Genomic DNA, 26,877 nt, shown 5'->3' on the forward strand with positions numbered 1-26,877 from the left:
CTACAATGCCTTGCTACGTGTTCGTCATGTAATTATTATATTATTAAAATTTGAGTAAACACACACACACAAAAGCCACACACACATACACACACACAAAACCTCCCCAACACACGCACACAAACCCCCCTCCCCACACACACACAAACCCCCCTCCCCACACACACACACACACACACACACAACACACACAACACACACAACACGCACACACAGAACAGGAATAAAAGTTGGAACAAAAAAAGAAAGACACGAATACATGCAAACAGACAGACAAGCAGGATCAAAAAGTTTTTTTTTGTCAATATAAATTAATTGCTCGTTACATACATACGTAAAGAAAAAATCCTACAGTAAAATATCATTCATCATGTAATTAATGGCTCGTGACTTTTAACGATGTTTCTTAAAAGATGAGTTGATTCAATCATCATCATCATATGAGAGTTTCGAAACTACTGTTTTATTTATAATTGGGGTTTTCCGATGTATGGTTATTCATTGTATGGGGTTTTCCAATATAGTCTTATTACTTATATGTGTTTTTCCAACATATTGTTGGAATTATCCATAATTTTTCGGTACAAAATTCTAAGACGTCACATTTATACAGTATATAAAGTGCAAACATTTTTTCCATATAATATGCTTACGCATCTACCTTTTAATTTTATTTTTTCTTCTTCTTCTTATTATTAGTACTTTATTAATGTTATTATTATTAATATTATTAAATAGGATTTTATAATTATTTCATTATTAATATTTGGTATTTGGAGTTAGAAAATAAAAGGATGTAGAGTTATTTTGACGAACAGAGATATACATCAAAAAAAATTTTTATCGTCTTTTAATGGGTGGATTCTGTGAAATATTTATTTATGCCTAGCTTATAACAATAATTGTTGTTGTGTGACCTTATAAAATTTCTGCATTTATATGAATCTTATTATATCTTTTGATCTAAGCCGGTCAGTATATTTTTTTTATTAAATCACGGAATTAAGTAATTAGACACAAATGTAATTAAGTGTAAATTATGATTGATGAATGTTCAGATGCTAATTTCATTTAATGAACACGCTGATGTATTGTTGTGATGTGTGTGTATATAGGAAGTCATACACTGAGTATAGGCTTACAGAGATGACGTATATGAAATCAATTGAATGAGAGTTAGTGTTATTGATTATTTGAGTTTACAGCCAGTCACTGCATGTAGCCGTGTCATTATATAATGTTATTGTTGGCATTAATGTTATTGTTGGCGTTAATGTTATTGTTGGCGTTAATGTTATTGATTATGTTAGTGTTTTAAATGAAAATAATGTTACCTGGTGGTTTCAATATCAATTTTGCCGTTATAGTCTATCGTTACTGATGGTTTGGATGTTATTGATGTGGTTAGTGTTGTTAGTGTAATAATGTTGATGCTATAGATGACAAATGACCGAGTTGATGTTATTATTGAGACGTTGATGCTGTCAAACAGTAATTACGTCTCAGCTTGTTAGTTGACAACAATGGCGATGATGACGATGTTGATAATGATTATGATGATAATGATAATGATGATGATACTAATGATGACGTCAGGTTTATGTTTTCCTAATGGTTTAAAAATGGTTGCAAGCAAACAATGGATTCTCCATCTTGTGCGTCAAACAATGAGCGGGGGCGGAGTTAGTAGAATGATTGGCAGATGACATTCATTATGGGAGACAGCATAAATGTATAGGATAAGCCGGCAATTACGTATGAGATGAATATTGTTACATGCGCGATGTGACGATACACACGATACACACACATTATATATAACTATATGTATATATATATATATATATATATTCATCTAAATATACAATTACGTATAAATCTATACAGATATGTATGTAAGAGATATGTACACACACATAATATATAGATATATATGTATATATACAATTACGCATAAATAGATATGTATGTGTTTGTGTGTATAAATAATTGTTAATTATATAAGTATTTATATAGTGAGAGAAAAAGAGAGAGAGAGATTGAGAAGATGGATGAATGGATGGATGGATGGATGGATTGATGGAAAGAGAGAGATTGAGAAGATGGATGGATGGATGGATGGATAGATAGAAAAAGAGATTGACAAGATGGATGAATGGATGGATCAATAAATGAAAAATTGATGGATAGAGAAATAGATGGATAGATAGTTAGTTAGATCAATAATTGATGGTACATTTTTTGTATGATAGAATATTTTTTCGGATTGACTCACACACACACACACACACACACACACACACACACACACACACACACACACACACACACACACACACACACACACACCACACACACACACACATACATACATACATACACACAAACAAACACAAAACACACACAAACAAACACAAAACACACACACATACATTTGTATATATACAAACACATATTTATATTTGTTCATTTATTTATTTTAAATGTGTTTTAACTTGAAACACGTCAGGTTTTTCCGTATATAAAGTAAATAAGCCGACCAGGCATCAATGCTAATGATAATTTTCAGCATCATGTTCACAAAATACTGTCGTATTAATTGTTTTGCTTGCGTCAGCCTCACGTGAGACGTACATCTTTGCTGGAGGATTGATTGGTTGATCAACGATTGTATCTTAGAGGATTGATTTGACAGTCATATGTTAAACTCGTGATGATTAATACTACAGGAAAAGTTACGGGTACATGAGAAAACGACTTTCGCTGTTATAAACGTTTCGTATCATATCAAGCCCAACAACAGTATAGAAACAGCAACGACAACACCATAGAAACATCAACAACAACAACAACATAGCAACAGCAACATCTTAGCAACAATGACAGCCGTAACAACAACAACAGCAACAGCAACAACAACAACAACAACGACAACATAACTCTTAACATGTCTGATCGCGTAACGATCAAAGAGTCATAGCACGTGTGAACAGGTTGTTTTTGTTGTTTGCTCATTTCGTGACTTTTTCAATTAAAGTTTTATGTAATCAATCCGATGATTTATATATTTTATTTAGATTTCCAGGTATTCATTTTATTTTCATAGTACAATTTCCGCTGGACATACAACCAGTAAGACAAACGCACGTGCATACACATCCGCAAACACATACAGCAACGTTAAAATATGTGTATGTTTGTGTGTATGCACGTATGTATGTGTGTTTGTAGTATACAGAAATGAGATAAACATAGACCTATTATTACTATTGAAACATTTGTTCCTATATTGAAATACGAAAACCTGTGCATGCATATTATAGGTAATGTAATCAATGTGTTTATATGTGTTGTGTATGAATGAATTGTAGATATGATACGTTTTAGTTGTTTGTGTGTTGTTTGAAACTATATAAATGTATAATATTATAGTGTATATAAAAGTATACGTGCATAGCAATTTATGAAATCTACTGAATTTATAGGGTTGGATAGCTTTTTGTAAAATTTCTCAATATTTCTAACCAAAAATAACCAAATCGTCATTATTTATTATATTAAATTGAGAATAATAAACAGTTTTTCATTAATTCTCGAATGCATCGGACCTATTTTGATTTTGCAATCATCTTTAGCACCTAGATATGGCATTAGCCATATATATTCTTTATATAAACCGCCACAAGTGCTAATAAATATTGATTGTAAAAATCGAGAATAAATTTGAAAACTGTAATTATTTTAATTTTAATATAATAAATAATGACGAAAAGAATTTGTTTAGAAATATTGGGAAGTATAACAAAAAACTATTGAACACTAGATTTCATAAATTACCGTATATATAGATGTATAAATTAATAATATATGTTCAGTAATGTATATTCATGTGTGGTTTATGTTGTATGTTTGTATATAAATGAGATATATGTTCATGTTCATATATAAATGTGTTATATGTTCTTACGTATGTATATTGTGTGTTCCAGTACAAAATGTATGTTGTAGGTCCTTATATAAATGTATTGTGTTCTTACATGAATACATTGTATGAAAGAGCTTTGCATATATAAATGCTGGCATACAGTACAGACAGACAGGCAGGCAGGCATGAAAGTTATTTGCAGAGCAGATGTTTCGCCGTTGTTACTTCGTTGTTATGTTTACCACTGGATAAGTCTCACTTTGGCTTTTCAAACATTTCACGATAGTATTATTTATTAACTACAGGCTCGATGTAAGGATTTTATTTTGAAATTTGTGGATTACAGTAGCTTAACGTAGCAGTTCGCAATTGCGACTTTTGTAATTTTAACTGAACTATTATTTATTTATTTTAATTATTTATGACCAGTGATTGCTTTAAATTAAATTTAATTCAATTTGAAAGTTAAATATTTAAAGCAAATAAATAATATTATTGTACGTCCAATCCAAGATAAATATCTGTAAAATTAAGTAGCTTATTATATACATATTGTAATAAAATAATTAAATGAACAAAAATGAATGGCTAATTTTGCAGATTGAAGTGAGTCTATCAAAATTTTCAACGCAATTCGTATAGGTTATTAACTATTTATGAACATTAAATCATTCTTTTGAATATGAAATATGAATTGTCACTTTGACTTTATAAAATTACGAATATTTCTTGCTTATTATTCTTGAAGTTAAAGATTTACATTTCTGAAAAGATTTATTAATATTTTATTTTGTAAGTAATTTTGATTTGCAAACGGATAAGCGGACGTTAACGTAATTCTTTAAGTTGTCATTTCCCAGTTAACTGACATCAACTTCACGCTTTAAAAAAGTTCTAAGATTTTATACAACTATCAATACGGTATTAATTACGACTTAATAAGAAACAATTACCATAACTGAATGAATGACCGAATGAATGAATGAATTTTTCTTTCATCCTGTCGTTTGTTATAACTAGGAGAAAATTATTATCTTAACTTTGACAATGATGAATCGCAAATTATAAATATTGATCAATTTTTTTTAAAAATTCTATTCTGTTTTTAAACTTTTCAAGTATACAACGATAGTTGAAAATGTATTAATAAAAAATTTAAACTTAATTTTTTCAGATTTGAAATTATTCGTCCCACAAATGAAATTCGCTGAATCGACTTACGTTACATAATGAAAACTCAAAAGCAAAAATACACACGCCATCTACCGTTCAATTTGGTTCTAGCGCTGAATATAATTATTCCATGTTTCTGCCAAACGAACGAAATAAAATTTTGGATCCAAGAAGAAACTGACGCCGGTTCGTTCGTCGGTGATGTTTACCGGCATGCCAAATCGTTCGAATACAACTCGTCTTCGTTGTCTTTCAGGATACTCGGCACGTCAGACATCGTCGCCATCGAGCAGGCAACGGGCATAATGACCACAACGAAGGTCATCGATCGAGAATCTCTGGACGTTTGTCAATCGAACCTCAACGACCAGTGTGAAATTAAACTAAGGGTAGCTTTTAGCGCCAAGGATATTTTCTTTATTATACCAGTTAAAATAATAATCATCGATATAAACGACAACGCTCCATACTTTGCAGAAACTGATGTTGTTTTAGAAATTTCTGAAGCATCGACGGTTGGGTCGACGTTTGAATTACCCGTGGCCAGGGACAAGGACAGTTTGGCTTTTTCTGTTAAAAACTACAGATTAATATCAGATTACAACGAATTTTCATTAGACGATTCAATGAAAATTAATGGCAAGTACGTCGAACCTAAACTAGTTTTGAACGCTGGCTTAGATCGCGAGTCAAAAGATAAATACCAACTAACGTTAATAGCTGAAGATGGCGGTACTCCCGTCAAAAGCGGATCATTAAACATTGAGATAATCGTTTCTGATGTCAACGACAACATACCAGTGTTTGAGAAAAAAGCTTACTACATACAAATCGAAGAAAACATCCACGTCAACACAATCATTGGGAAGGTGAAAGCTCACGATGGAGATTCTGGTTTCAACGGACAAATCGATTACTCGCTTTCCATATTGAGCGCCAATCAATACGGACACTTCTTTGGTGTCAACGAAATCAGCGGAGACATCATCGTGAAAAACGACATAGATTATGAGACACAATCTACATACAACCTATCAGTAATCGCGAGAGACAAAGGTATCGGTGCGGTCGCCGTCTCCGTTCCAGTCATTATAACGGTCACTGATGTTAACGACAATGCTCCAGAGATCGCAATAACTACATTATCAAATGTGCAAGATTTGGCTGAAGTGATGGAAAACAGCAAATTAGGCACATTCGTGGCACAAGTATCGGTCAATGATAAAGATTCTGAACGGAATGGAAATTTTCAATGTTTTCTAAATGAAGACGTTTTTTCAATGAATTTGACGTTTGAAAATGATTATCAGATATTAGTAAATGGCAAATTAGACCGAGAAACAAAATCATTCTATAAAGTGTTAGTGCACTGTATCGATCTTGGCGATGAGCCACAAACAACCCTCAAATCTCTGAACGTTAAGATACTCGATGAAAATGACAACGATCCAGTGTTTTTGAGAGATTCTTATAAAGGAGAAATTTACGAAAACAATGTCGTCGGCGTTACAATATTAACAGTCAATGCAACTGACGCCGACAGTAACGACAATGGAAGAATAAATTACTTCGTCGAACCTCCGACTATGTCTAATTTTTTTTCAGTAGATAAAAATACAGGCGTGTTAAAAGCAGTCATATCATTAGACAAAGAAAAATTTAGAGATCCGGTAAAATTTTGGGTTGTTGCCAAAGATAATGGCTCACCTCCACGTTCTAGTTCAGCTGGTGTAACTATTTTTTTACAAGATTTAAATGACGAATATCCTATTTTCACGTATACGAGTTATTCATTCGCGGTTGCAGAAAACCAGGATGTCGGTACAGAAGTTGGAACGGTGGCTGCTCAGGATTTAGACAGTGGGCACTTTGGCGATGTAACATATTATTTAACGTCTGACATTTTCGAAATTGACCACAAGTCAGGTAGAATCACTACGTTAAAAGTACTTGACAGAGAGGAAGTCTCAGCGTATCATGTAATTGTATATGCAAGTGACAGAGGAGTTCCGCCTCTTTCTAGTTCAGCCAGCGTTACCATTCACGTTTCAGATGAAAACGACAACAGTCCTGTATTCGATTTTCCGTCCGCCACTAACAACACTTTCCAAATTTCAAGCCTAACTCCCCGAGAACACGTGATCGGCAGAGTTAGAGCAAGAGATCTTGATACTGGCAAAAATGGAAAAGTGATGTATGTGTTGAAAAATGATTCGTACAATAGTAACGCTTTTGTTTTAGAGCAGGAAATTGGAACACTAACGCTCTTGGAAGACATCAAAGATAAAGATGGTTCCACATATGTGCTGGAAATTACGGCACAAGATGGCGGTGTACCACCGAGAATGGTTTTTTCAAAACTTTACATCCTCGTCAACAAATCGATACCCTTTGTATGGAAGAATTTGTATTCAGAGCCGACAGCAAACACCAACTTAACCATCATAATGCTGATTGCTTCGGTATCTGGCGTCATAGTAACCGCGCTGATAATTGCTATCGTCATTTTATGTAAACAGGACAGACAGAAAACTACAAATAAATACAACTGCAGATTAGAAACTATTAAACTTCAACAAGCGCAAACATCTAAGAGTCCTGAACCAGCTACCAGCAGCGATCAGGAAATAAGGAAGTATAATTTTGTGATGGAAGATGCTTTGAAACACTTACAACAGCAAAACAATCGGGATAATTTGTCAAATGTCAGTTACTTTACAAACTTTTTAATAAATTTTCAAGTCATGTTTAAAATAAGGCCAAATAAGTAATCTGGATAATTTTCAAATGTCAAACGCTTGAACGATTTGATCACAATACATTTTAAAACGTTTCAGACCTCCAATGTATACCAGGCTTGTCCACTGTTCTCTCCATCAACTAATGCTTACAGCACCTTCCCCGTTAAACAGCATTCATCAAAAACTTGCAAGAGTCCTCAGGTAAGTGGCTGACTATATTTTAAAAAATTTATAGCTGTATTTTTCATTGTTATGATTATTCTTCTGTTATAAGCCCTGATCAACTTAAATATATAGGCGTAAAAAATAAAAATAATATGACATTTTTGACTGTATCGAAAATTTACTTTGATGAACGTTGTTAAAAATAATTCACATATAAATTTTTAAATTAAAATTTAACAGTTAGCATTAATATTTAAACGATCAACCTCGAATATATTTGACTATCACTGAACAATGTTTTCGCCCAGACAAAGCAGCGTCCAAATCGTAACAAAGATGATGCAGAGAGTTTGAAATCAGGGAATGGATCGAACACAGACAGTGGTCACGGACCCAGCGAAGAAGGCGAGTTTGGTCTGAAATCAAATTTAGTGGGTTGGTGCTTAAAATCGGTTCATCATTAGATTGGCGTTTAAGACAAACTATCGAACTTAAATGAATTGAATAAATTTTTTTTACATATTTACATTTCATTCAAAACAAATATAGAAATAAATAGCAAATAAATGTTCATGCCATTAATTGAATGTCCAATTCTAGATTCATCAAAAAGCTCAAAACGACAGCTGATCAACGACTCCAACTGTAACGCACAACATCTTATCAACAACAGTAAGAAGCTTAATGCCAGCAACAACCCAAACATCCAGACCCAGGAAAGCATCAGCCAGCACAGTTACTCAACACAGTCGAACCTTCCGAAGATGTCGACCTTCCAGAGAGATTATGGACCTGATCTGCTACTCTCCAACCAGTACAACTACAACTCGGCCAACGGGTTAGCAACTGAAACTATCTTATTTTTTTTATCGAACTAACCAAATTATGTCACCAAACTTTTTTTAATGTTTGAAGTGACGTGCTTAATTAATGTTTCGACATAGAAATAATTTTGTAAATGGACAGATTAAGGAAAAAACTAATGGAAAAATATAAGCAATTGTGAACTTACAATAGGCAGTTAATGGTAAATGTAACGCAAACATATTGAAAACTGTGGTTCTTTTTCTTGGTTAAAAAATTTGAAATACGTTTAAAATTTATAAATTAAATAATCATTATATTTGAAAATTTATTAACTCTCAAAATAGCAGATGAAATTTTTCATGTAATAGATTTATAAAATATTATGAAAAATTTGCAAATTAACTTTAAGAAATTAAGTTAAGAAACTTGTTCATCTAGCAATGCGATTCATTTTAAAATATTCGAACAATTTATTGGAAGTGAAGTGTTTTGATTTAATGTTTCAAAACTTTGATTATTATTAAACATATATTCATGCAACAATCTCATTGAAAACATTTCATTTGCTAGGTGTCATGTTTACCCTGCAAATCTGGAAGCAGATTCAATGATCAACCCCAACAGTTATCTGCCGACGTGTTCCGTTTACCACGATTTACAACATCAGAACATCAACATTGATAACAACATTAACAACAACAATTTTAACAACAACAACCACTTTAACAACACCAACAGCAACTTTAACAACAACAACTTTAACATTAACAACAACTTCAACAATAACATCAGCAATAATAACAACAACAACTTATTGTACAGTGACAGCAACAATCATTTCATGTGCGACTCATCAGAAAGTCAGCGAAAAATATTAAAGAGCAACCTGGGTGTGGACGACGTGGACATGGGATGCGACGAGTCCTGTCGTGACGCTGACGATGTGCCGAGGACCTCGCCAGCCTCATACAACAAAATGCTAGTCAAAAACAACAAACAACCGGCGACCAACAGTGTCATCGACGCTGAAGATTTGTGCAATGAGATTGATGAGCTCTTCTTTAAAGACTTACATCGGTCGAACAAATGGAACAAGCCAAACTATTAACAACCGCATCAAGCCAAACTAATAACACCCACTTCTGCACAATTATTATATCAGGCCACCTTCAGAGTGATAGTGTATATGAACTATTTGCTCTTTCTCTCTGTACATATTAATTTATATTTATTTAAAGTACAATTTTATTTTTTATACAAAATTGTCTACATTTTTTATGTTGACCAAAGTTTTTAAAAAGCCTGCTCAAATAAATGTTGGATCGAAGATTTGTGAGACCTGTACATATTTTATTATTCCAAAGCATTTTATAATTGGTTTTGTGGTCGTGAGTCAAACGGCGTTTTTGTAACTGATGGTTTTGTGTTGTTGTCATCTTGTCTTGATCTGTTCTCCAATTGTACTCTACTTAATTAATCATATAAACATTCATTTTTCCCGTTTTTATAAAATTTGTAAAAACAGCTTATCGAAAAATCAAATATCTCAAGCAGTGCGTCTTTTATTATTTCCTTAAACTTATTTTCAAGTTGGGAAAAATGTTTGTTAATGAAAATTGCAAAGAAGATCCAACGCAACAAATAATTTCCTTTGAAAGAACAACTTGACGGTTTCCATTTGAGAGGATGTGATGAAAGGAAGGATCATCAGCCACATCCTGGTGGGAGTGTGCTGATAATGATGTTGACGTTAGAGTGATGATGGTAGTGATGATCATGGTGATGGTGTAATGGTGGTGATCAACTGGAATGTGGTGGTGTGTTTAGGATTATGGTAATTTAAAGTAATGATGTGAGCAACGTTTCATGACTTTGATGGCATATACAAGTTGGAATAGTTTTATTGAATTTATATTAGCCTTAAAAGATGTTGGCGTTCATGGAAGTTTGCTGTTGTGAGAGAGGCAGATAGTTTGATTGATGTTGTCCATCTGATAGGATATCTAAGCGGCTGACAAAATAACAGAAATACGAAGACGTGGCTTGTTGGTTTTGTTGATGTGGTTGTTGTGGTTGCTGCGGTTGTGTCGTTGTTGCGATTCAGTATGGTGTTATGAATAAGACAAAAAATCACAGGTTTTTTTTTGCAATTTTAAATTATATAATTGAGAATTTAACAAAAAAATAAATAAAAAATAAATAATTAGTGTCAATATATTTTACCAATGGTTAATTGTTACCGAATTTTGACTATTTATTAATTTTAATCATTTTGGCACGAAAAAAGACCTCAAAATTGCTTACCATGTTGCCCGATAGTAGCCTACGGAAGAAAAATTCTTAAAATCTAAAAAACGTGTTCGTCTGAAAGAAGAATCCTGTTAGATCTCTACAAAATAATGCATGAGTGAACACAAAAATTAAGCTTCTACTTTGAATCTTGTTTGGTATTTTTTCTTTGAACTTTATTTTTTTAAAATAACTTGTCGACACGTTAATTGAACTGCTATAGATTAGTGCAGTATCAATATTTCATTACTTGCCATCGTTAATCATTCGTAAGTGTTTGCATTTTTACAATCTGTTACTTTACTAAAAAATATAAATGGGTTTTTCTAATTTGTAACTTATAAAAAAAACTTATTCCTAGTTTGGTAAACAGACCAACTGAATTAATTCGATTCAAACAACAATTAAAAGTCATGATGTTTATGTATGCAAATGCAGATGAGTGAAATAATCATGAAGATGCCAGATCATTTTTTAAAAGTTGAAACAAACACGCTAGTATATTTGTAAATAGTACAATCTTTGACATTTATCGTAACTGATCTGGTTTGAAGTGAACACATTTTTCAAGTTTTTTTTTGCATGAAACTCTAAATTTTACAAGTTTTTACTTCATTTGCATCGCAATATTATCATTTCTATTCACATAAATGTCTACACATACATCTATTCACATATTTATATTCACAATATTATAATATATATAATTATTATCATAGGGTAAGTTAACACAAAATTTATTATTTTACAACAGAAGTGACCAACCTTAGTTTTTCTCATTTCAAAATTTTCAATTTTTTATTAATTTTTCATATAAAAAAGCTGTTTAAAATGTTTTAGAAAAATTGAAATAATTTGAACGAAGTTCGACGTGGAAGCACCCAAAAGCTGCTGATGATGCATATAATTTTGTAAGACTCAGTTCTGAAAGCAGTTTTTATGGAAATTTGTTTTATTGAATAACACTAGCTAACAAATGTTTTAAATTTTTAAAGTTATAGAGCATTTCTAACTGTTTATAACATATTTTAGTTACAGAACAACTTCAGCCCAACACTGCACACAACAGATAAACAAAAATGTCAAACATCAGAAAACAAATAAATTATTCACGAGGCTCATCAAAAAATTTTAATGTTGTTCACTTGGAGATAATTTGTAATACCTTCGTGTTGTTCATAAAGATAGATTTTATAGGGGAAGCATTTTTTGAACGTTTAACCATTATTGGCCATTTTAATCTCAAAATATTATTTTCTGTGCGCTTCAAAAGACTTCGTTCTATGCGTTGAGGATTATACGACTATGATAAAATTTTAACTTCTCACACATTTTAAACACTCAAAAATGTCAATTAAATGTACAAAGTGTGACATATTGACAAGGCGTTTAAAAATTTGAAAGTACATTGCATTGAGAATCTTTCATCATTTTTGTGTACATTAGCCATGATGGGCGGATATAAGTCAAGTTAATGCCGCACATCAGTGATCATCAGCCAGCTATGAATGGTAAGTGCAAGCGTGAAGATTTGATTTCGAAACAAAAAATTGTTTGTGTATTTTGTAGAATATATGAGTAAATACAATATGTCAACAACTATAAATTTTATAGTTGTAGGCATATTGTGCTGATGAAGTAACTGAATGTAATAAAAAAAAGTTACTCGTTTAAAAAATATTGTTCAACCGTCATTTAATCATAGATGTCATATTCTGTTCAGTTCGTCACATAAGCAACGCTGGGCTAACTTGTTTGAAGTGCAGACCACTATTTAAACATTCATCTCATTCACATCAATCTTGTGCTGCATCGTTTCGCGGTGGCATGTGCGTTGCTTCGTCAAATGGAGCATGGAGTCACAAGTTTATGAAGACTTTCTATTAAAATGAATTTTCAATTTGTTATTCTAAAAATATTATCTGGTATCTAGTTTTTCAAATATTTTAAAACTAAAATAATACTCATTCGTATGCATGTAATATGATGAACTCAAATTCACTTTTGAATGATTTTTGGTTTGAATTCATCTAAAATAGATACAGCACAATATTAGAGTGAAAATTATAATAACAAGATGAAGGGCAGTGATTGAATATTAGAGTGAAAATTATAATAACGACATGAAGGGCAGTGAGTTATCTTTTTTAACTAATCAGAGAAATGGTGCGATGCGGTGCGTGCGAATAAGCAACGATAAATTAAGAAGAGAGAATCAAAATAAATTACACGAACTGTTTTGTCGGAAAGCAATCAACTATTTATTCTTGCGAGCCAATTTGAGCGGGAAGTTTTTTTTCTTCAAAAAAAATTCACTATCTAAATTTATGGAGTCTTCACTCGTTTGTCAATTTCACGCCCACATTAACATTTTAATTTTGTTTCAGTGGCTAACTAAAAAAAATTTCATCAGAATTTCTCTTTACGAAATTTAAAAATATTGATCATAAACAATGTACGTTGAAAATAAGTTCAGAAATAAATTCTATTTAAATTCTTTATAAAATTAAAAAAAATGAACACATGTACGCATAGATGTGTTGTTTAAATATGTTATATAAATATCAAAAATACATAAGTTTGATATAGAATTACATTCAGATAAGATGTCAAAGACTTTAATAATAATAATTTTGGCATGTTTTAATGTTATTAGCAGCAATGATTAACGACGTAGCTAAAATTTAAATTTCTATTAACAATTTCGAAAAGCTAAAAAGCTAATTTTACATGTTTGCACACCTCAACTATTTGAAACACCATCAAATACAAAGCAAATACCATCGTTAAACCAAACCCATTTTTCAAAATTTGTTCTTCTGAGTGCACAGAGCTCTAAACTAAACAAACCAGAAATTAATGAATTTTCACAAAATTATTTCTTATATTTTCTAAAAAACTAATTGACAATCATAATAATAAGCTAATTTTGGGGGCAGTGGTTTTCCGAATCGTATATAGTTACAGGGATCTGTTGATTGTTCCAAGTGTGGGCAACATCCTAACTCATTAAAATAAGCTGACTTTTTTTGGACTTTAGTGAATATTTTGAAGTTTTCATTATTGTTACATTACAATTAATTTATTTCAATAATAATAAAAGCTGGCTTTATTATTTTAATTTTTTCATTCATAAACGACTTTCTTAGCACACATTCAAGACAATTTCGAATAATTTTTATTTAACAAGCTAACTTGGTGAACGTAGAATTTCAATATTTAAATTGTAAACACATCGTAACGAATTGAAAAATACGAAAATATAACAAGCAATTATGACAAAAATTAAATCAGTCTCATAGTATATCTACTCGGTGAGAACAACATTTTGTTAAATGACATCGGAGATATAAATCTCGTTCGCTCTACGAATCAACATCAATTCATTCTATTTTAATTACATGCATACGCAGAAGAAAAAAAATCCAGTTTGATCATCCAACCAAATTAAAATTTTTTCCCCAAAATCTTCAAGTTTCAGTTACTAGTAATGAAAGGACCAAGATGTACGTTATGGAATTTTGCTCTAAATTTTGCTACTGTAACAACAAGTTGTGAAATTTTTATCTTGTCACAAATATATATCTGTAATGGTAATCATGATATTTAAAAAAATAGTTAATAATTAAACATGATTGAATATAAAAATCAAAATTTATTTTTCATCAACAAATAAAATAATTGCTGAAAAAATAAGCTTGGAAAACATTTAAAATTGTTGAATTGAACATTAAAGTTGGGTTTTTGAATGTCGAATGATAATAAATGACGTTTTACATGTTTATTTACTAATCAGGATTTTCACGATGTTATTTCATCATTCAGAGCATTGGTTCAACGTTAATAAGGCACAACTAACCGGTCAACATTACAATAGCATTGAAATCATCAACACTCTAACATTATTTCTTGTTTGTGTTCTCCGTAAGATAGCAGAACAAATGTTTCTTCTTGATCCGATGTAATATTATTTGCCGCAAAGTAATTCAGACTATGTAGGTATGTGACTTGCAGAGTCGTTTCATTTGACTGCGCTTTCGTTTTTGCGTGCAGAGTGGCTACTTTTCTGGTTTCTGAGAGGTTTCTGAGAGGTTTCTGAAAATGAACACGAATATTTAAGGAGATGTACGTTTTGTGTTTTGAGTGAATTTTTAATGTTTCGTAGAGAAAATGATATTAATTTTAAATGCTTAAACGAGATGTTCAAGCCTTTCTAATTTTATGATGTTCACTGTTTGGTTGCAGATGTCTGTGTGTGTGTGCGAAGACCTCGACAGAGCCAAGTTTTGTGACGTTGTCAACGGCGTCAATGTTTTTGCTGTGGAGAGCGATGATGGAGATGATGCAGCAGCTGCCGATACAAATGAGTCATGTGGTGATGAAGGAGTCACAAGAGAAGAATTTGGAATTTGAAAAAATGACTGCATGTGATTGTTGCAGCGTTTTTCATTCTCTTGTTTGAAAACCTCTGATGAAAATGTCTGTCGCTGGTGCTGTTGTAGCTCGTAGTTCTGATGAGAAGCATCGTCTTCATTTAACTGCCGCTTATTGCCTTCCGATGACAAATGAACATTTGCAAATAGTCTTGCCGAATTATTACGTTGATCCAAAAACTGCATTTGCTGCGTCCGAAACTTGTGTTGTGTGAGTTGTTGTGCGCGTTGACCGGACCATTGGACGAATTTGTTTGTATGAGCTGTGTTGCCTCCATAATCCTGTTGGTTACACGCTGATGGTGATGAGGAAAGTGTTTTTGGCGAGTTGATTTTTGGGGTGAAAAGTATTTCGTTCATTGATTTGCTGTCTGATGAGGAGTAATTTGATTGATTGTTGAATCTGTTTTCTTCGTTGTTGAATGCGTTACTGTTACCTAGATGAGCGCTCCTGCGGCTTGCCGGGTCGTTATTTATATTGATTGTATCAGAGCCAGCGTCAGTGAAGGAAGAGTTCATATTTTGATTTTTCATCTTAAAATTACTCTTTGTCTTCAAAATAGATTTGTATTTACCTGGTATTTGCGTTTGAGAGTTACAGTTAAGATCCAGATCAGCTGATGAGATGTCCGCATTTGAATCATTTTTTTTAAAAGATGACGAATGTTCAACTGACAGACAGTGTTGGTTGGAATTATTTTGGAAGTATTTTTCTGGCAGTTGTTGATGTTGATGGTGTTGCAAAATGTGAATCATTTGTCGAGGCTGCGGTTGTTGTAGCTGCTGTTGTTGCTGCTGCTGTGGTTGTTCTTGCTGCTGTTGGTGCTGGTTGAACAAATGCAACTGCAATATTTAATGTATAAAATATTTATTCAAATTTGTGACTTTTCATGAGAGAAAAAAATCTTTTTTTTTTATAAATGGCGTGTTATGATTGCATGAAACGTTGATACTAAATTATTCATTAAATTAAAAAGTTTTTTCCACATGCTGAAACGCGTTGAAAATTTGTTATTTATTTGCCACTATTTGATTTAAAATTTTTGGGCTGCCGCACGTCTGTCAACACTTCAAAATTATTCCGCATGTTGTGTATACATTTTCATTTTAATGTTGAATACTTCGGCACGAAATATAACTTCAAGTGGTGTCATATTTTCAACCACAAATGACTATTATACACCTTGTTTGATCACTGCATTACTTTTTTGGTTTACAATATTTAAGTTAAAAGTTTTATATGAAATTTATTATTCTAACCAAATTTTTATGCCTGCGAACATACTTTTTTTAAAATCATTTCTCAACTGAATGCAACTTTGCGAAATTTTGTTTGAGGCAATTGTTAATACATATTACTCTTGACAATTTATTTAATTTTAAATTAATTGTAAACTTAAAGAAAGATAATTTCAATTATGAATTTTAACTTTGATTATGGTAGCTAATTGCAGTTTAAAAATAATTTTTAATATTAGCAACAAAATCAGTAAAACGAAGACGTTCGGCAGATCCTCATTAGACTCCTACAACATGCAAAACAAGATTTACCGCAAATGAAGGCATCTTAGTCATCGCCTTAACTTAACAACTCCACTAAGCACTCGAGCTAGGAATGGTTAATGTTTATTTTCTGTCAAGACAGTTAAACACTAAGAGTTAATGAATTTGAAATTTGAGTGAAAATTGATTGTGTTTTCCTGAGTTTTTTCAAATAAATTTAAACAATGTAACATTTTCTATATTTTATTCGTTTCAATACAGGGAATTAGAATTTGCGTGGATGGTTTTCATGGTCAATATCTAATGTTGAGATGACATCTTTCAGTTTCTTTCCACGCCATATTCCTCCATTTCGCAAATTCAGCCCGTGCAAATGACACATAAGTCATGAAACCCTCACCTACAACATCTACATTCAGTGAACCTCACTGCTCCCAAAATAATAATTTGTACGATTACATAAAAAGAAGTCAGAATTTTTAGTAAAAAGCTAACTACTTTATTGATTCTCATACGCGTATATACTGTTTTTATAAAAATTTTACATTAGTAAACAATTAAAATTGATCAAGTTTTAATTCAAAATTGATATTATTTTCATTTTATATTCGAATATCAAACTTTTGTACAAATTTCAACGCTAGAATTTGTTTTATTTCAAATAATTAAAAAGCAGTAAAGAGCTGAGAGGATCATGTGGTATATTATATTGTAATTCATAGAATATACCAGCAAACGCGTTTGAGATATTAGCGCACACTGCACGTGCGTATATAAAATAAACAGGAACTTTCAATATAACGCAGACAGCAAACAACATTGCGTTTTGTCCTAATCACCAGGCAAACAGACAGCATTGCACGGTCGTATTTTAAAGAGAGCTCTCAGATGTTTGTGATGGAGAGCTAGTGAGTGAATCTGCTGTTATATGCGCGCTGCAAATTGCCAAGCTTTGGCGTGCTTCTTCCAACGATCGTACTAAGCGTTACGAAATTCATTTATTAGCCTCTATTTAATGGATTCATAAAAAATAAATACAAATTATTTTTGCGTGTAATTAATTTGAAGCTAAAAAAAAGTAAATTAAAGTCTAAAGTTTGATTTGCAAAGTTTTGCCTTTGGTGGGTTGATCGATCGCTACTTTCATTTTCTTACATTCGAAACAATTTTCAAAAAATTGTGTGATGTTATGGCCGGCCACATGAAATTAAATTTTGTTAGAATTAATTACAAAAGAAGTATCAAACGTTTGCATTTTTAAATGTTTCATTGAACTGTGAAAAGTTCATTAGCTGGCAGTCGTATGTAAAGATTAACGCGGACCCGTCCCCATTTGTAACTCACATGTTGATCTTCATGCTGCTACTTTTACATTCTTGTATTTCACTCTCAAGAAACTACCTACAATGTTCTATATTCTCTGATATTTTTATTTGAAAAAACCATGTAAGTGAAACAATTACTCTGCTAGGATAAATTCAAATAACCAATCGAATCCTTTAGATAAGCAATCTGATCATATATTATGGAAGATTGGTGAATAAGGTCATGTATATAATGAATAGATAGAACTACACTTGGGTGACTGCAAATTTTAATATCCAATTCTTACGTGCGTTGTTTTATGAAAATTTTTCAATGTTACAAAATTTATTTCTGCTTCAAAACCTGGGTATATAACTCTATATAATTGGTTTTAGGCGATATTTTGGAAGTGATTGTCATTTTGAGCTGTTAATATGCTAACATTGTTACCATTTTTAACCAGCGTTGCCCAATAAAAAAAACGTTAAATTGGAGAAATGTTTTGCATGACTGTGGAAGCTTATATAAAAAAACTGAATGTTTAATGAAGAACATATTTCATTTTTTTGACTTTCCCATGCAAGAAAATCAAAATTGAAGTATTTGCGTTTTCACTTTTGATTAAAACCGTCAAGTGGCATGAAGATCTAATTTTTAATATTTTTGAAGTTCTAATTCAAAATGTTTTTGAGTTGAGTTGCGTTATTTTTAGTTAAAAAAGTTATTTTCTTGTTTTTCAAGTTTGAACAAATCAACATTGAGAATAGGAAATAATGCATTTTGAGAGCTGGCTAAAAGTTTGTTTGTTTATGTCGACCACGATGCAAAATCATTAAAAAAAGGCAAAAATTATTTAATTAAAATAAACAAAATAAATCTTTGTAATTTTCAAACTAATTTTTTTTCAACAATTGCTTTTCATAAAATTAAATAACATTTGCGTTAAAATTTGATATATTTGTTAATTAGCGGAGATAGTCTGGCGACGTTTGTGCTAACCTGGTCCGAATGTTATTTCTGCTAAAGTCAAATCATTCTTATTTTGTGGAACTATCACCCATACGTTTCTGTTGTGTGATTTGATGTAAAGGTACGGCGAAACATTTTATAGTAACTATGGGAGTGTTGAAAATGTTTAAGCGGTTCGTCTGAGCCAAGTTGTCGAAGAAGGTCGGAGTTGAAGGTTTGTACAGGCGTTGGAGTTATGATGGTTAGGGTTCTGATAGTGTTCTAAACATGAGTTGAATAATTTTGCTCTAAAAGTTGTAAATTTATAATCTGATTCATAGAACCAGTCAGATCTGATCAATATCAAAAATTCGACAAGTTAAGTATTAGTTTTTGAGAAGTGGAACTTATGTTGTTTTTGTAGCCTTATTAAATGTCAATTTTTCTTTTGTTGTGTTTAACAACTTTTTAACTTTTATCTGTGGCTTAATTATATTATACTGTCAGAATTACATTGAAAAAATAAAAATCTGATGACAAAACACAAAAGCAAAACATTGAAAATGTTTTTTGTTTCGTTATCGCAAAAATAAAAAAAACTTCCTAACAAAAACATATTGCTTTTGTCGCCATTTTTTCGCGTTTTAATGTTGGCTATAATTCATTTTTTATGTTTTGTCAGTGAAAAATTGTTTCATACAAAAAAATAAAAAAATCCTTTTATCGTGAAAATTTTTAAAACTTATCGGGACAAGCATTAACTGTGCGCTGTACATGAGCAATTTTTTGATGTTTTTTCTGATTATCATCAATTACTTGAATGAATGGACAGCTCCATTTTTTTTAAATGTATAACATGAAAAATTTTTCAAGTCATTATTACAAATATATTTCTCTCGGGGATAGAGAAAAAACATTTTATTCAAACACGTGCGTTAATTGTTTTTTTTTGTCTCAAAAAAATTTTGCATTCTTATGTTCAATTTTTATAATTGTTTCGTTTTCAAAGCATTAAAGCTATTTGAGCTTATTATTTTTTAAACAATTAAAAATGTGAAGATAAAATAATATTTAATTATTTTAACAAAATTATTAAATATTTTGCAAAAAACTCTTGCAAGATTTTGAAACGGAATCAGCGGCTGACCCCATACTCCTCCCCCACCTCCAGCACCAGCCTACTTGAAAGGTGAGGACTGCAATCAAAACTTGTCAGCTCTTGTGCTGGTTACTTGGGATCCCAATTTAATAACTTGGACAATCTCTGTTCCTTGAAGAGACCTCTTCAAACAAAAGTTTGGAACCACTAACATATTCGTATATTTTTTTCGGGTATTTACTGTTGCAACAAATAAATTTTACCAGGCCGTACCTAATAACTATACCTTTCTACTTGATGCCTGTACTTTTTTAAATTTCAAACGTCTTATAAACGGACCGGTGCATAGTGTAGGAGCTCTCTTTATGATGAGGTGTTCATGACGCCAACGAATCTAAAAAGGTTTTTTTTTCAGAATATCAATCTTCAACTTAATCTCATCACAGCGTTCCGTCAAAAACAGTTTGGCATTTGGTTTATTTCCTCTAACTAAACTTCCTGTAATATGGAAAAATGGTTTTTGGCACAAATTTTTCTGGAGTCATCACATGTTAATCGCTATACAAATCAGGAAATACGTTTCAAAACAATATGCAAATGTCAATACTATCATTAAATTGAAATTTTTTTCCAGAAATTTTAATTTCAATAATGGAACGTCGGATGCGTTTATTGCTCGAGCATATTTCAAATGATGTAATATCGGAAGAGCCATCAAAGCTTTATTGCGCACATTCATGTAAACTAATTTACGCCGTCCCCCTGTTGCCCGATAAATATTTATATAACGTTGCGACGTTGTGGCTACCGTTATTGCTTCTTTTATAGTTTCGGTTGCCCGTGTTACAAAAAACATCCATTAGCCTGGCTCATTATTTGAAAATATTGTAAATTCGACATGGTTTATTTGGCACTGATTAGTAGAACATGAAATTATTAATGAATGGGTTTTAAATAGGGTTTCTAAATAATTTCGAATTCGTCATCAGTGGTTCTGTTATCCTCATCATCATCATCGTAATGGCATGCACGCACACGAAATAATTGGACAAGTCTCGTTTGGGACAGGTCACATGCGGCTGGCGAGCTTCCGGCGATGACAAGCTGCTTTTTGATCAGGCTGTTAGCTCAGCCAGCTTCTTACGTGTAATAATCACTCAACAGTTACTAAGTTTAGGTGTGCCCAACTCAAAATAGATTGTGTGTTTGTGTTGTTTGTGTGTTGTATGTTTGTTGTTTGTTTGTGTGTGTTGTATGTTTGTTGTTTGTGTGTGAGTGTGTGGTGTGCGTGCGTGTGTTGTATGCTTGTGCGTGGGTGTGTCTGTATGTGTGTGTGTGTGTTAGTTTTTAATGCTTCGTTTTTAATAAATTAGTTACTTCATGGGTTTATTCATGTGCAGTTTTATGTTCTATTTTATTTTTATTCCCTATACTCCTGTTTTAAGCTACGTAGCATTTTTTAGTATTGAGTTATTATAACATATAATGATAACTTTTTGTCGCCTGTCAGTCAACAACTTCGGAAAATCATTTGGAGCACTTTTTCATGAATTTAGATTAACTCGCATTTACAATGCTAAATAAAATTAGTTGAAATAGACATTTAATAATAATTAACAAAAACATTCCAAGCATTTTGTGGCAATTGAAAATAATTATCCATTCACATTTTACAAACATTTTGGGTTTTTTGGTAAACAGAAAAATCTACTTTTTCGGTTATTTTTTCAATTTTTTTCGATTCAAACATATTTTTATGAACCTTGTTCAAATCATTGATGTCATCATGACGTCATTACTGATGACACAAATGATGTTCTAATTGACTTCACTACTGATGTCATCATTGTTGTCATCAGCGTAACCTAGCTAACTAATGCCGAAGTGACGACGCATGCTTTCATACTCAACGTCATCAAAGACGGCAGATAAGATAAACATACCGGAGCGCATGACTCACATGTTTGTTTGTTTGTTTGTTTGTTTGTTTGTTTGTTTGTTTGTTTGTTTGTTTGTTTGTTTGTTTGTTTGTTTGTTTGTTTGTTTGTTTGTTTGTTTGTTTGTTTGTTTGTTTGTTTGTTTGTTTGTTTGTTTGTTTGTTTGTTTGTTTGTTTGTTTGTTTGTTTGTTTGTTTGTTTGTTTGTTTGTTTGTTTGTTTGTTTGTTTGTTTGTTTGTTTGTTTGTTTGTTTGTTTGTTTGTTTGTTTGTTTGTTTGTTTGTTTGTTTGTAGAGGCTGATGATTGTGATGCAGATTGACGATGTTGAATAGATAAATGTGACAATGACAATAAATTTGGTTGTATCAAAATATATTAGCAGTTACGTTGGCATGTTGAGCGTTGAAACCTATTTTAAATTATGATACTGAATGATGTGAAGTTGAAATTTATTTTAAAAATGATAAAGAATAATGTGACGATGAAGATGGAGATGGAAGAATGATTTAAAAAGAAAGATAAAGTAAAAGAAATGAGCTGATTGGATGTTTTGAAAGAGATTTTTGAATTTGCATTTGATCATTATGGACAACGTTCATTATTTATTGCCCGCTGGCTTTCGGCATTGTGAGAATTGAAACGATATAATAAAAGAAATAAATTATTAACAAGAACTAGAGCAGAAGATTTTTACAGATTATAAAAATGATGCATCTCTACAAAAGATTATCCTACATACTGTGTCTGACAAGCAGGAATCGTTATCTGATAGACTGTTTTGCTGGCTGTGCGTCTGCTGATGAGGATGATGTCTGGTCATTAAAGTACATTGGTCTTCAGATCTGCCCGCCCTAACGATGTTGTTAGGTGCATCATTGTTCGAGTTTTTGTTGCTCGCGACGACGTTTCTCACTTTGCTGACAACAATTTTGGGATCCTCTATAATGCTGTTGGCATCAGAGCTCAGCGTGTTGACGTAACTGTTGTTGCAGTTGAACTGTTGGGTGCTGTACTGTTTCGTTGATTTGTTGAGTTTGCGCGTTAATGATTTCGAATAAATGTTCTTCATGGCGATGGCACTCATTTCATTATTGCAGAGTTCAACGTCTAACGGACAGCAACAGTAATTATTTCCGTCACTGCCGTTTTGATCAAAGGTTAACGAATTGAATTGTGGGTCGTTGTTGTTATTTTTGCATAAATTTGTTGATGAAATGGAGCTTGAGAGGGGCATTGTATTGTTGCTGTAATGTGAAGTCGTTATACCTTTTGTTGCGTTCAGGATGTTAATTCTGTTGAAATTCTGATTATCCTCTGGCAACGCGTCCAACTTTGTTGTGAATGTTGCAGTCTTGAATTCAAAGCATGAAGAAGGTGAAATATTTTTTATGAAAACGTACGGTCTATCGGGGCACTGCGGTATTTTCGAACTGACGCGAGTCTGTTCGGCAACAAATACGTTGGCTTTCGTGTCTCTATCAACATCCATCATCTTCATGCTTTGCCTCTCAAACTTGCACTCACTCGATCTCTTTGATAAGTTGTTAGCATTCAGAGGCACACTTTCAGCCAATATATTGGACGAACTGAAGCTGTTGTTGTTGCCGCTGTTACTATTAGTTATCTCTTTTGTAGTTAAAGCTTTTAATGCCTCCATGCGTGACTTGAATCTCTGACTTTGCTTTTTTTTGTTGTTCCTCTGTTTGAAGATGACGACAGCAGTGAGCAGTGTTGAAATCGTGATGACAGACAGGACGACGATGAAGACGATCCAGTACAAGTCCATGTATTGGATGGCTGGCTCCTGGCCCGCTTTCGAACCGATCTGTGTTGGGTGAAATTTTAATTTGCAATTAAAACAAAATGTTCTTTTCCTGTGGTGATAAATTCAATGATTTTTTTAAATTAATTAAATGAGTTTTTGTTCTATTTCGGTATTTTCAAATTTTATTATGTCTCTCATTAAAAGTACTTTTAATGTTGAAAATTAAAAAAATCGTTCGTAATTAACCACTCAGCAATATTTACGGCCATAAAAAATAAAAAGATCTTTTCAAAAATCAATTTTTTATTTCCAATAGACAATTGCAACAACTTTAGCGAGAATATGAATTCTGGAAAAATTTTCATTAAATTTTTTCAGAAATCAACTATAGCAATTTTATAAAACTTTCCTTGCAATTAATTAAAATAGAAACAACTCACGTTTTGATTAACTACAAACTGTTGGTGCAATTTCAATTTAAAAAATTGTGCGAAAAATAACCATTATAGTTTTTTCTGGGAACAATTTTCTTTCTGGCATCTCATTAACCTTGCGTTCTCTGTGATCAAACTAGTGTCCTTTTTGATGCTATCGTTCCGGTAGCAGTGATTTTAAAATTGAATAAAAAGTACAAAAATTTGACAAAAGGAGAAATGCCATGCCGACATACTAGTTAAGGAAGAATAGTAGCCATTTATTTTAATTGAAAATTCAAAAGATTTTGTCTGCTTTTGTGTGCAGTAGTGTTTGTTTGCGTGTGTGTTTTATGTGTGTTTGTGTGTGGAGTGTGTGTGTTAGTGTCTGGTAGGTGCATGTTGTATGTTTGTAATACTTTATTTAATTAACTCTGAGATTGTGTGCTTGTGTATGCGCTGTGTGGGTTTTGTTTATATGCCTCTTATGTTGAAAAAGTGAAACTGAAACGTTTTTTGTAAGTTGAATTGTTTTTAAAGTTTTCATTGAAATTAATAAAAATGTAGAAGCAGGCATAATTGAGTCAGCGGTTCTTGTTTACCGACTTGTACTTCGTTGCACTCAATCGATATTACCATGTCAACCAATCGTGAGAAGTCTGTCAAATTAGCATAGAGTGCATTTATTAACATTACCTCCTGATTCGTCCTGTCTGCCGCGCTCGCGTATTTTTTAAATAAATTTTGTGGCGTTGTTTTTTTCAGAATTTTCTGTTTCGAGATCATCGATTTCAAATATTTTTTTTTATTTCAAATATTTTTTTTAATGATTTTCTTATTTATTAACATTTTTTAAAGTGACAAAATTGTTCAGCAAGCTTCGTGATTGATACGCTCAAACTGATCACTTCAACTTAATTAGTTATTTAAAAAAACAACCGATACGTATGTCAACAGAAATAATAATTTTGCCTATTCAAACAGACAGACAGACAAACCAACAAACAAACGAACGGACAAACAAACGATCAAACCAACGAACGAACACACACACACACACACATGCACGCGTACACGCATGCGGTTGAGTTTGAAATGCATCTGCTTAGCATTACAGCGTGCGTGAACTTGCAACTCACGCATTGACATATGCACGACCTACCATGGTGTGGTATGAGCGGTCATAAATAATGATTTGTTTACCGCTGCTATATGAATCCGTATCTAATGCAAAAAGCGGTTAAAAATTAATTTTAAAAAGAGTTTTTATTTTTTATAATAAATTAGTAAAAGTAATTTAGTACTAGTTTTTGTTTCTATGAAATGTTCATTATATTGCAGTTACAAATTACACCATTTATATTTATACCATTCAAATAATTTGTACTTCTCAAAAACAAAAGCCAGTTAGTAGTTCGGGAGTATTTTAACATTTTGAATTTTCAAAGTAACTGACCGCGTTTGTCTATGGTAAATTGAACTTTCAACAAAAATCTGCATTTCAAATTTTTTTATATTTGAAGTAATGGCATGCTATGTTCATGTTTCAACTCTACAGAGAAGAGGTATCTGAGGTATGTATAACAACACTCAACTGTTCTTCCTCCTTGCACGAGATTAAAGTTATCGTTGCAGAATTTTTTTGATTGCTGTAGATACTCCACGGTCAGTTTACATTTCATTTGGGATTTTTTGATGTCGAGATTAAAATAATCAGCGATCATACGGACAAGATATTTCAATATTTCTACAACACTTACACGACAGACTATGAATATGTTTGTGAGTTGATCTTCTGTTTTGAAAACCAATAGTTTGGTCTTTTGAAAATTTATAAAATTTTAAAATTTACTGATTGACTCAAACTAATTAATCTTTTTAACGGATTTATTTGAAAATTTGTCGATTTATCGGCAATGAAAAAAAAGTTAACGAATATTTTGTGTAATTCACGCTTCTGACATCAAGTTAGATTCTAAATTGAAATCATGGAAGACCAGCTTGCACCTCAGAAGACAAGTCATGTAGGTAAATAGATGCATGTTAAAGAATGTGGAGACCAGTGTAGACAGAGTATAAACAAACAACACGCCAACATTCACTCCATCAGAACTACCAGCATCAAATCTAACAATCAAAATTTGACAAAAAGATTGTAGTAGAAAGAATAGAAGTACAAATAAATATATACAACTGATTGATGAATGAAAATTTGAATGTACAATATTATTAAAAAGCATAAATAAATACACATAAAGTTGATTTTGTATAATTTTTTCTATCCAATTTTCAATCTTAATGACTTTATAAGACTAATTTTCATATCAATTAATTTTTCTCAAAAATTTTATATTGTGATATTTGTACGATCAAC

General features: G+C 32.1%; 3 protein-coding genes across 3 annotated transcripts; 1 reads left to right on the forward strand and 2 right to left on the reverse strand.

The window, feature by feature from the left end:
• Positions 1–5,649: 5,649 nt before the first annotated feature.
• On the forward strand, positions 5,650–10,367 carry HELRODRAFT_94350 (hypothetical protein). Its single transcript, XM_009021152.1, has 5 exons — positions 5,650–7,803; positions 7,936–8,040; positions 8,313–8,439; positions 8,605–8,842; positions 9,382–10,367. The coding sequence occupies exons 1-5, from the start codon at positions 5,725–5,727 to the stop codon at positions 9,917–9,919; spliced, it is 3,087 nt and encodes a 1,028-aa protein (XP_009019400.1). The 5' UTR covers positions 5,650–5,724; the 3' UTR covers positions 9,920–10,367.
• Positions 10,368–14,988: 4,621 nt separating this feature from the next.
• Positions 14,989–16,289, reverse strand: HELRODRAFT_161211 (hypothetical protein; the record flags this gene model as incomplete). Its single annotated transcript, XM_009021153.1, has 3 exons — positions 14,989–15,195; positions 15,370–15,451; positions 15,523–16,289. The coding sequence occupies 3 exons, from the start codon at positions 16,287–16,289 to the stop codon at positions 14,989–14,991; spliced, it is 1,056 nt and encodes a 351-aa protein (XP_009019401.1).
• Positions 16,290–23,022: 6,733 nt separating this feature from the next.
• HELRODRAFT_161212 (hypothetical protein) lies at positions 23,023–25,668 on the reverse strand (the record flags this gene model as incomplete). The annotated part of the gene is made up of 3 exons (XM_009021154.1): positions 23,023–24,150; positions 25,110–25,274; positions 25,666–25,668. The coding sequence occupies 3 exons, from the start codon at positions 25,666–25,668 to the stop codon at positions 23,023–23,025; spliced, it is 1,296 nt and encodes a 431-aa protein (XP_009019402.1).
• Positions 25,669–26,877: the final 1,209 nt, after the last annotated feature.

Source organism: Helobdella robusta (genome assembly GCF_000326865.2).
Source record: "Helobdella robusta unplaced genomic scaffold HELROscaffold_3, whole genome shotgun sequence".
NCBI classification, from domain to species: domain Eukaryota; kingdom Metazoa; phylum Annelida; class Clitellata; order Rhynchobdellida; family Glossiphoniidae; genus Helobdella; species Helobdella robusta.